The sequence below is a fragment of the Brachyistius frenatus genome, unplaced genomic scaffold (genome assembly GCF_029030835.1).
Source record: "Brachyistius frenatus isolate BFR_SWC_R1_liver_20210118 unplaced genomic scaffold, ASM2903083v1 Contig_305, whole genome shotgun sequence".
Lineage (NCBI taxonomy): Eukaryota > Metazoa > Chordata > Actinopteri > Embiotocidae > Brachyistius > Brachyistius frenatus.
The window spans coordinates 105,656-117,762 of NW_027210904.1; the positions used below are offsets into that span (position 1 = coordinate 105,656).

Below are 12,107 nucleotides of genomic sequence, written 5' to 3' on the forward strand. Positions count from 1 at the left end.
GTGCATTGCTGTGGCAAATTTATGATACGCCAGCTTTACCTGCCAGAGTTTGCACTGCACTGCATTGATGTTTTTATTTTCCAAGAAGGTCTACACAGAACTTTTTAACAGCTATTGTAGTCTTTGCATGTTTCTCTGCTTTCTACAGCAGCATCTAATCTGAAAATGCGACCTACATTTCACGAGCACCTGGTGGTGGCGTGTTGTCTTTTGTTGCTTGGAAGTGGTTTGCTACAGCTTTGAGGTGCATTAACACCACCTTCTGGTGGTACTAATGCATTACTACCATGTCCCCTTAAAAAAAAAAAAAAAAAACAAGGTGATAGTTGCATTACCTGTTCCATTTTTATGATTAAATGACTATTGGAAAAATCACAACCAATCCTTACCACCATAGTGCATCATAATGTCCTTAAAATGAGGAGGGGGGGGGGGAGCAAAGGATAAATCTGATGTTGTCTCTGCTGTATTTCAGGCTGGATCTCAGTCTCAGTCTCTGAGACTCAGACTGTGGAGGTCCAGCCTGGTGAGGAAGTCACACTGATGTGTCACAACGGTTCCAGTACTACAACTCAGACTGAATGGTTCAGAGTGGTCAACAGAACTAAAGTCAGCTGTATCTCCTCTATGTACGATTTCAACAGTCCAGCTTCGTACTGTGATGGATTTAAAAATGGAAAATTTGAAATGAGTTCCAATGTCACCACTGTCTTCCTTAATATCAAGCTGGTGGACTTATCGGACTACGGGCTGTATTTCTGTGGATTTTACGTAAAGTCACATACAGTCATTGCCAACGCAACAGAATTAAGAATTCCAGGTAAGAACGTGGTCACGCCTTAATACTTTTAGTTTAGTTTTTATCTACAATATACACTATATCTCAAATTTATTATCACAGCAGCTTAAAAACAGCCTCAAGACAAACAGGAAATCAACAGCATTAGATAAGATACTGACCAGGTTTCTTTACAGATAATGATGAATCCAATTATGAACTGGATTCTGAGACTGAAGGTAAGGTTCTTTTTCTCCTCTAAATATTTTTTAACTGAGCACATTACTTTAGTAATTTTAATAATAACCATATCAAAAGCAACAAGATTAAAATGTCTATTGTTTTTTGTAGAAAAGTCTAAAGGAATGACCGACCTACTGAGCATGATCCTGGGAGGTCTGACTGTTTCCCTCACTTTAGTCGTCATTGTTCTGGCTGTAAAAATCAGGAAACTTCAGACAGGTACAGTTGTTGCACATCCTCTTGTTAGCTGATGGACAAATCCAAAGCACAATTTTTTGTTCTGTAATAATTAAGTAATGAAACTTTTGTACTTGACATTTAGCCGACATTGAAGAGCCACAGCCAGAGACGGGCAAGGTAAACACTTTTTTTTATACTTGTATACATTTCGTGTTCAGGTATAAAAGTTGTATTTAAACATGTGATTAGTTTGTGAATAACCGCTGCATGTGGCATCAAAAAAGTTCAGCCAAGTACGCAGTCATAAGCTTTCATCCTCTAACATTTTTTAAACTCTATTGAAACCGTTATCTTTAAACTTTGAACTAACAGTTGCTGACTTTTGAAAAATGTTTTAAATAATATTTTTTGCAGTATTAGTGGTTCCGCTAGTTTTAATTTAAGCAAACTGAGTCGTAGCCTTCTTCCCCAGACTGGTTGTGTTTTTCACCTCTGAACCACGTTGAATGTTATTCTATCAAGAAATAAAAATGTCTTTCTGCTGTGTCGTTATAACCTAACAACTAGCTGCATATAGTCTCCGAAGTACGGCTGCAAACACCAAATGGTAGCAAAGTCATAATTTCACAATTCAATGTGACCCCCGTAAATCTTTGTCGTATTTAAATATTCAGCTTGTAGTTGAACTCATTCAATTTGTGCAGATCTGGTTTCATTGTTTAAATTAGAATGAACTGAAGTATGATTATATTTTAAAAAAAATCTTGTTTGCATGATTCTTTTTTGGTGCAACCCAAATATTGGACAATTTATAAGATTTTTAGCAAACTCAACTGAAGTTTTACAATAAGTGACTGTAAATGTTCTGATTTTCAGAATATGAGTCCAGATGAGCTGAACTACGCAGCTCTAAGTTTCCAGGCAAAGCCAAAGAGAAGCCGCAGGCGTGCATCAGAGAGAGAGCTGGAGCCGCATGTTGTGTATGCTGCCACCAGATAGACTCAGGAAGAACCAGGAACTGCAGCTCAGAGGGGAACTGATGATTTATCATATCCACCTGCTGATGTATTTGTGTGTGTCATTGACAAATAATAACATTTGAATCATGTTTGTGTGTTCAGGCTGTGTTTGTGTCCCCATTTTCACTCTTTCTGAACATCTTTAGTTTTTTTGTCTCTACTGCTGTCAAAGTCTCTTATTTGCTCGCCCTTTGAGAGGAAACAAGACCACACTTGAAGTGTGATGGAGGAGGAGTCAGAGAGGGAACTGATGACTGTCAGACTCTCTCATGAGGAGAGTGAAATGGTCTGCTGTGGGAGGAGTGAGATACACATGATTCTCTGACAGGAAGAGACAGCACAATGTGGTCTGAGAGCAACAGAGGTAAAAACCACGAGGCATCTAAAGTCAAAACTGTTTAAGAAAGTATCAAAGGATCATGATTATGATTAAATCACACTGGCTGCTGTAATTACACATTTGTAAATAAAAGAAAATAACAACTGAACAAACTAGTTCCCTGAGGTGACAAATGTAGTGAGTCAAAAAAAAGTCTCCACCACAGATAACAAAAATACTCCTTTAAACAATGTCTATCTTATCTGACACTATTAAATCACTCCACTCAATAACTTTACACAAACTACTTAACAATACATCAATATCATTTCTGCCAGAGACCACAGCTCTCCATTTTGAATGTACTCAGCCATAATCTCAGGTTCCATTCTCAGCTGTCAGGTCCTGAACATTGACAGATGTTACTGAAGTAGTTTCACTCGATCACCAGGAAGTAAACTGGAATAAACAACTGGTATTCATATAATCAAGAGAACAAACTGCAAGATGTTAAACAAGACGGAGAGCACAGCGCTGCTAGTGGCTTTGTGACTTTGTGCTGAGGCACTGCAGTGCTGCAGCTGAGTACCAACATCACTGCAGTGTTTTACGATAGCTGTTTGAGATTTCTCAGAACTACAAGAGTCATCTGCATGTTGGTGTAGAGGACAAGTCACAGGGTGACCAAAGTCAGGAGGCTCCATCCCCTGTGGATCATGAATGTTGGAAAGAAAAAAAAAAAATCATGGCAATCAGTTCAACAGCTGTAAAGACATCTTGGTCTGGAATAAAGTGGTGGACCAACCAACCGATCCTCAAACAATAGGGAAAACAAAAAAGATGTTATTTGTTCACATCTTTTCAATGATCGGTATAGATCGTGATTTTTACGCTGCACTTGGTCATATTTTGTCTGGCAATTCTTCCATTTCTCCAAAACTGAAAGGAACTTGTCACAAATTTATGATGTTTCCACTCATATTTAGTTATACCCAAAAATGTACATGAACCCAGGTGGATGGAAACGCATGTCAAGACTCAACATCTTGCGACATCCTGAAAGACTCAGTGTTATTGCTCAGTGGACTCATATGGAAATAAATAACAGGGACAAGATGAGGACACTTGTATAAAACTGCAGGGACTGTTGAGGTGTTGTTCTTCGTGCTTCTGCAATTGTTTGTGACAAACTTGGTTTCAAATTACATCTGACAAAGAAGTAACATGGAAACATAAAATGTTGAGTCTCCAAGCAATAAACTTAAGTAACATTAATGTTACTGAATATTTACTGCAGCTAAAATGTATGCAAAGACGTCGCATTTCCTTGCATTGTCAGGTGAAGATGAAACACAACACCCCGCCCCTCTAAATGCCTTTATAGGAGCTGAGAGGCACAAACTATCCCTGCAGTGGTACGGTGAAACACACGATGAGGAGCTTCATTTTGATGGCATCTTTGTTTCTCAGCAGCCTCAGTAAGTACCACAACTCCGTTATTCTCAGCACCACGAGCAACCCATCACAATTTAAAACTGTTAAAAAACTGTTTAAAGAGAATTAACGACTGAAGTTGTCCTATTAGAGTAACTTTTAAACTGCACGCTCAGGGATAAATCTGATATTATCTGTGTGGTTTGTTTCAGGCTGGATCTCAGTCTCAGGCTCTGAGACTCAGACTGTGGAGGTCCAGCCTGGTGAGGAAGTCACGCTGATGTGCCCCAACGGTTCCAGTATTGCAACTCTGACTGACTGGTTCAGAGTGGTCAACAGAACTAAAGTCAGCTGTATCTCATCTATGTTCGGTTTCAACAGTGCAGCTTCGTACTGTGATGGATTTAAAAATGGAAAATTTGAAATGAGTTCCAATGTCACCACTGTCTTCCTTAAAATCAAGCTGGTGGACTTATCGGACTACGGGCTGTATTTCTGTGGATTTTACATAAAGTCACATACAGTCATTGCCAACGCAACAGAATTAAGAATTCCAGGTAAGAACGTGGTCACGCCTTAATACTTTTAGTTTAGTTTTTATCTACAATATACACTATATCTCAAATTTATTATCACGGCAGCTTAAAAACAGCCTCAAGACAAACAGGAAATCAACAGCATTAGATAAGATACTGACCAGGTTTCTTTACAGATAATGATGAATCCAATTATGAACTGGACTCTGAGACTGAAGGTAAGACAGGAAGAGACAGCACAGTGTGGTCTGAGCACATGGCCTCTGCAGTCTGTCGAGCTTCAAAGCAAACTAACAAGCAGCAAAAGTCAACTTGCTTTTTGACTAAACTATATCAGCCTTTGAATCTGTGCAGATTTGTTATAACGCAGCACCCTGTGAGGACAAACATTGTCTGCATGAGATGAAAATAAACTCTCCATTACAAGAAGACTGCAGCCCCGGCCACAAACATCAAATGACTTACCTAGAGTAACGCTACTTTATGAACATGTCGTTGCTGTGGATGTTATACAAACCAACTAGTCTCCTGATACACAAACATGTGGGAGCAACTGGATTATATAGCATCATGACAGTTAGGCTACTACAAAAGTCACAGATCCCGCATAAGGTTACTATTTATTTCACCACTTTCACTCTAAGACAAATACAGCCTTCTTTTTCTATTTGTGAATAGGTGCAGGCAGCAGCATGTGCATACATTATTGTTTAACGAAGCATGAGAGATCAATAGGAACTGGTTAAAGTAGTTTAGTTTTGATTCTCCGTTATCTCTCTCTCCTGCTCTCAGTCCATCTTTAATTTGTTGGTCTTGTCGTCATCTAAAAGAGGAGAAAAACACGTTTGTCCTTTGGTAGCTCTTCCTCCAGCAAACCTCACTGATAACTGTCAAAGTTGTTGACAGGAACAGGACAGTGTGGTTTAATCTACATTTCTATTGGAGTTTAAGATCAAACATATATTCATGTTTCAAATAGGCTATTTTTATCTATTTGATTGCATTTTGTGACCTATTTTTTTTTTATCGTGTCTTATAGTATCCTGACACAATGACTGTGTATATAAAAAAATTCAAAGTAGCGTATGCATGCACATGCGCACAAGCAGCAAGACATGTGTCCTCTCCCCCTGTTATTTTCCAATGTGATGACAGCACTGTGTTTATCAGTCAAAACGGAAGCCACAAACTAGCCTTCAGCTCTCTGCAATACAAAACCACGTACAACAAACGCTGTATTATTCTCACACCAAAGCTTCCCTCCCATCTTTTAAAAATACGACAGTGTTAGATTAGTTAGAATCCTATCAGCGATAAAACCACCTCACCTCAAACCATCACATTATGTGAATAATCATGCACGATACCAAACAGGCAAGTTAAAAGGACTGAATTTTCCATCCACCATGACCATTTAAAAAAATAAAAAAACTAAGATGTGGTGTATAATGACGTGCGAGTTACTTCCGTCACTGCAAGTCAGTATTTGTTCATTCATCATTGTATTGTTTGTGGTAAGGTCATGTATGTGAAAATTTCCTGGCTCTGCAGATTCTGGATTTTCCATCCAAAAAACAAGAAAGAGGAGACTCCAATCGTATTCATGCTGCAAATGAAGCAACTTAAAATGCTGTCCAGATCAAGACCGTCACACCACATGCGTTATCAAATTCCAAGCAGGCATGTTACAAAGTCCAGACTAAGTTTTTAGCAGGCAAAATGTAATGACCACAAGTAGTTTCTGTCTGAATGCGATGTTAACAAGAAAAGCATTTGAATCACTATTACTGAAATATAGCTTCAGGCCACAAATGGCAGCATTAAGCACGGCGCTGCTGAGTAGCAGGTAACAGGTGGTGTATTTTATAGATGGCAAAAACCTTTTTTCTTTAGTTTGCATGATACTGTGTTGTTATGTTCCCCTACATAATGATGTTTTTCCTGCCAGTCCTGGATCAAATGTGATTTTAGATGTTTTGTCAAGATGTTCTTGTCACCAGAAGAATCTGGGTCTTGGAATAATGTACTAGTACGTAAGTTAATGATGTTATTTTTTCTTCACTTACCGTTTGGACACTGATCCAAAACTGTCTAAACTGACAGTGAAGTTCTGAGAGAGGTACACATCCCTTGACAGGAAGAGATGTCAGTGTGTCAGAAATGAGTACATCTAAACAGAAGTAAACGCCAGCCTTATTTTGGTCACACGTTTTATTTTTAAAGAAAAATAAATACAACCTGTGGATATATTTGTGTAGTTGTTTTGGTAAAAACAAGTAGTGAAACTAACCAGAAACTAACCAGCAGTCAGTAAATAGCAACAGTAAAGTCTCAACCACAGGAAGACTGGTTTCCAACCGTAACCACACACACAAAGGCCTCGCAGTTTTCAAGTTCAAGAACGATGCTACTAAAAAAACTAAAAAAAAGCAGGATACATTAAGCCTCCGACATGCAGCAAATTAACGACTCCTCCTACCACCTCACCTCTCGCAGTCTTACTGTAGAAAATTAGAAACACTTTTTTCTTTTTATCTAAATTTGATGATCAACTTCCCGGGCCTGCTTCCAAACAAGCTTGTTTGCACATCTCAAAGATGTCCAGTCGCACATCTTTTTCATATCTTAAGAACATCATTCATGGTTGTTATTATAACTTTGTTCTCAACACAAAACTCTTTTTCTGCCTTTACACCAGCGATGGCCGTAGCTGGTTGTATCATGTTTCTGGTTTGTCCGTCCATCCCATTCTCGAACGCACTCTGAAGAATTTCTTCAAACTTGGCACAATCTTTCACTTTGACTTAATGATGAACTGAATAGATTTTGGTGATCAGAGGTCAGAGGTCAAGGTCACTGTGACTTCATCTTATTATTGTGAATGCAATATCTCTGGAACGCCTCGAGGGAATTTCTTCTAGTTCGGCACAAACATTCACAAACAGATTAGAATTCTGAGGTCAAAGGTCACTGGGACTTAAAAAAAAAAAAAAAAAAAAAAAGCTTTGTAGGTATAACTCTTGAATTCATTCACAAATTATGACAAATCTCACACCAATGTCTGATAGGATGAAATGGTGAAGCGAGAACTTCACTGACATCAAAATGTGTCGGGATCCCCGTCTGTTTTTCCTTCTATTCTGCCTCAGCCCCGGTGAGAATTACGAGGACACTCTCACCAGCCTGCACAGGTCTCAGGGACCTGAGGCCCGGTAGGATCCCGGGTCGGTAGTGACTGTTGTTGACTTACAGCCATCCTGGACTTCCCTCTGTCCTCACGCACAAACCTCTGGACTATTCACCTGTTCAGTGTTGAGAATAAACCTATTTTACATCAAGTCATCTGCTGTGTGTACATTTGGGTCCGTTCAAACACCACTTCATAACAAAAATGTATTGCAAAAACACTCTTGGTCGTTATTCAACACCATAACTGAAAAACAAAAGGGGAGGTTGTGACGTAAACTGCCAACTTCACCAGTTGAAGAAAGTCAACTTGCAGAGAAGGTTATTTTATTTTTTGTTCATTGTATATACTTCGGTTTGAATATCACTTATGTAATAATACTGTCTAAGTGTTGATGCAGGTGCTTCACTTAAAATAACCTAAACAGTTCCCATTTTTCTGAAAGGATGTGCATGGCCAAGTCTGAGCAACAGGTTCAGCAACACAAACACTCCACCTCCTGACATTGAGAACACCCTTCTTGTGGCTCACATCAATTACGGACACTGCAGAGCTTCAGTCCTCAGCGCAATGTGGAACTTCACCCTGACAACAGCTTTGAGTCTCTGCAGCCTCTGTAAGTACTGACTCTTAATTACTCTGTTTAACCCATCATAAATTAAATAGATTTGCTTATTACTTGCCAAGTTTGATGACGAGGTATTATTTAACTTCATGTTGCTTTAAAGTTACTCTCTTCTTGTCTCTGCTGTTTGTTTCAGGCTGGATCTCAGTCTCAGGTTCTGAGCTTCGGACTGTGGAGGTTCAGCCGGGTGACGGAGTCACTCTGACATGCTCCAACCTTTCCAAAAGGTGATTCTGTGATATTTTGGTTCAGACTGGTCAACAAAACCAAACCCAGCTGCATCTCAGTGATGTTCACATCTACCAGCAAGCCTGAATACTGTGAGGGAATTCAAAACCTCATTTGAAATGAGCTCCAACATCTCTACTTTGTTTCTCAAAGGGAACCAAATGGATTCGTCTGACTCTGGGCTGTATTTCTGTGGATTTTACATAAGTGGACGCCTACGTTTCAGTGCGATTCGTGTAAAAGTTAGAGGTAAGATGATTTCCTCTTTTGGTTCACATTACTTAATTTTATTTTCAAATCATGTAGCCAAAATAAAATCCAGGCTAACATGATTTTTATTTTTGTAAAAAGGCAGAGACGAGATTCATGGTGAAATAAACAGCAAATGTACTGGTAAGATTTTTTTTAATTTTTCATTGGGCAGTAGATCAAAATTCAGCCATGTCTCAAGTCTGTAAAGTAAAAACAGAAGCTAACTTAATGATTTGTCTTGCAGAAAAGTCTGGCAGAACAACAAAATGGACGAGTGTGACCTTGGGAGTTCTGACCGTTTTACTTGTAATGGTCATCATTGGTCTGATTGTCCAAAACAAGAAACTTCAGACAGGTACTTTAAAGGAGCCACAGTGCGAGTGTTTTTATTTTAAGCATTCTCTTGAAGTTGTGTCAATATTCTTAATACAAATTTTAAAAAAGCAAAACTGTTTCACCGAAGACGACAATCAACTGAGCGGATGTATTGTTTCTGTCCCTCAGCTCTCAGAGGAGAACACAATGCAGAGCAAAACAAGGTGAATACAACTTCAACATTTATTCATTATGTGTATATTTATAAATATATTTGTATGGTGTATATGTGGAACAATTAGTAAAAGGAAAGATGCAGTTTGTCTATTAGTGAGAGTAAAAACATTTTAACAGTAAAAAAAAATTAATAATTTTATAGGGATTTGTAATGAGCTCTTGTTAATAGCATGTATTATTTACCATAATAAGACTGTAAATGTTATTTTCACAGAACCGTGGCTCTGATGACCTGAACTACGCTGCTGTTCAATTTCAACCAAGAGCTAAGAGAAGGCAGCCAGATGCAAATGTTATTTACGCTGCTACCAGATAGAGTCTGGAGACAACTGGAGCTGATGCTGCATCATGTGGATATACTCCGAGGCGCTGTATGGCTTTTATGGTGTCAAGAAAAAAACCTTTCTAAAAAGGAGCCCTTTGCAAAAGGATTGTAATCCATAAACCAGAAATAAGTAATCAATGTAACCAACTTTTGAGATGCCAAGCTGAGCAAGAATCTGAGGTTGTTTTTTTATCTTCCTGGAACAAGGCACTTGATTTGTCTTTGAAGCAAGAATCAGCGAGGAGCTGGAATATAATTCATGGACATTTCAACATTTACACCAGCATAGCCGATTGATTTTTCTAAAAACCATGTTTATCATTTTCACTGACTTAATAGCTTTTTCAGATGACTAAATAGATGTATCCTGACTTTTATTAGCTAGTATGGATCGAGCTCAAAACATGCTGGTCCGAAAAATTTCATAAAGTACTCTAACTTCTTTCATTTTGGCACAAGAGGTGAAGTGTAATCACCCTTTATTCATGAAATTGAACTGCAGATGTGGAGAAACCTCTGTAACGGCACCGCTACCAAACAGAACTGAAACTTGCTGCTCTGTGTCGCAACATGTTAACAATGATAGTGTGATGTTACCTTGCTGGATACTTGACCTTTAACCTTGAATTAAAACCTATAAAATCGTATACAGACCACCTGCCACCAAAAGATTTTACAATGATTGTCAATCATCTGACCAGATGTATTCTGTATCTTTGTCACTCAGCTGATGGTGAAGAAAAAGATCCACAGCAGAATGAGGTGAATCCAATTTCAGTATAAACAATGTACTATGATGATATACGAGATGACTGACTATAAATACTCTATTGGTGTTTGCAGATAATGGGCTCTGGTGACTTGAACTATGCCACAGTGAGTTTTTGTCAAAAAGCAAGAAGAAGAGAGATGGAGCCAAATGTTGTGTACGCTGCCACCAGATAGACGGAGGAAGCAACTGGACTCAAGAGTGGAACTGATGCCTTGTTCATTTGTCGTTTGGATGAGACTTGTGGGATTAATACTATTAAGGAGGAAATAAGCACATTGTCATGTGTCCAGAGTGACTTATAGTAATAGTTGTGGATGAGTGAGGTGACAGGAAGAGACGGTCCAGTGTGGTCCTCGTAGCTCAAAGCTTTGGAAGAATGAAGTCTGAAATGAAGCAGTGAATACTGGCCGACTTACTTCAGTTAAACAAAGGGATCAAATTGTACATTTGTATAGATTCAAAACATCAACGTGGATGTTGGATGTATTTAACTGAAATGTTAATTTGCAGCACGTCTGAATAAAAATAGAATCTTTTTCAAAAAGAGTGAGTTGTATTTATTCAAATAAGTGAGCCTCACAACCTCGCTGTTGTGTGCTACGGTGACAAATACTATGTTCATTATTGAGACGTTTGTATCTTTCACCTCTGACAGACTCGCGTCTACCTGATTTTCACATCGTGTTTAAGCGTCTACAAAACGTGTGAACCTGCGAAATGCCCAAAGCAGCGTGAGCCTTTTATGGCCACATATGAAACCACTCCGTCTGCTCCAAGCTCTACATGTTGAGAGAAAAGAGAAAGAAAAAAAAATCACGTTATTATAGCAACTACTCAACAATCACTCATAAGATAAGCTTCATTCTAACAATCAGTCTAATGTTGACGTTTTCCATTACTCGTGTTTTCTGTAAAGCCATGCAAGTGTTGGCATCTCTCCTCTCTTACACTCAATACTCCCACTGAATCTACAAGCAAACCCCGCCCTTCTCGATCACAGGTTCTACTCCAACAGGGACAGAGACACTTCTGAAGACCCAGGTTGCAAATAGAAGTTCAATTATTTCAACTCAGATACGGTCACAGGACATGTGTGACTTGTATGACTTTAACAGTATATTTCATTGAGAAGTGGGAGATAAAAAAAACGGTCTCCAAAACACATTTTTTAAAGATGACAGCAGAGAGTAAACATCTGAACCCAGCAGGATGCCCTTACAAACTGGAAGCTCCATGAAAAGGCCGAGCTGGGATGTGCTTATCTTCCCATTCACTGCTGGCATGAAACTTGGTGGTGATTTAATATGTATTGCCATTCTTAAGTATCGTCGATCCTACAACTATTGAGATTTGATAATACAATCAGCATTTAAATAATCACAGTGTATCGTGATTGACAGTTGCCCTGACAATGAAGTTTTCTGTCATTGCTCCACTGCTAAAAGCTGCTAATATGGTGATGCTTTTCATCAGGTTGCATCCTGTTTGTAGTAAATCAATCTCAAACAGTGTCACTGTGGATCACATCACTCCAGTTCGGAGATCTTTACAGCATCTTCCTGTCGAACAATGAAGCGATGTTAAAATCCTGCTGTTGATTTATAAAGCACTGAATGGTTTAGGGCCAAAATACATTTCTGATCTGCCGTTACCTCAT

At 38.8% G+C, this 12,107-nt stretch overlaps 1 protein-coding gene and 1 long non-coding RNA gene across 2 annotated transcripts; both read left to right on the top strand.

The window, feature by feature from the left end:
* The first annotated feature begins 356 nt into the window (after positions 1 to 356).
* Positions 357 to 3,972, top strand: LOC138635385 (uncharacterized). Its single transcript, XM_069722815.1, has 7 exons — positions 357 to 396; positions 476 to 820; positions 976 to 1,017; positions 1,130 to 1,240; positions 1,344 to 1,378; positions 2,078 to 2,584; positions 3,879 to 3,972. The coding sequence occupies exons 1-6, from the start codon at positions 357 to 359 to the stop codon at positions 2,198 to 2,200; spliced, it is 696 nt and encodes a 231-aa protein (XP_069578916.1). The 3' UTR covers positions 2,201 to 2,584; positions 3,879 to 3,972.
* Positions 3,973 to 8,898: 4,926 nt separating this feature from the next.
* On the top strand, positions 8,899 to 9,762 carry LOC138635373 (uncharacterized). Its single transcript, XR_011312132.1, has 3 exons — positions 8,899 to 8,942; positions 9,046 to 9,156; positions 9,306 to 9,762. It is a non-coding gene; the product is annotated as an uncharacterized lncRNA (long non-coding RNA).
* The last annotated feature ends 2,345 nt before the right edge of the window (positions 9,763 to 12,107 follow it).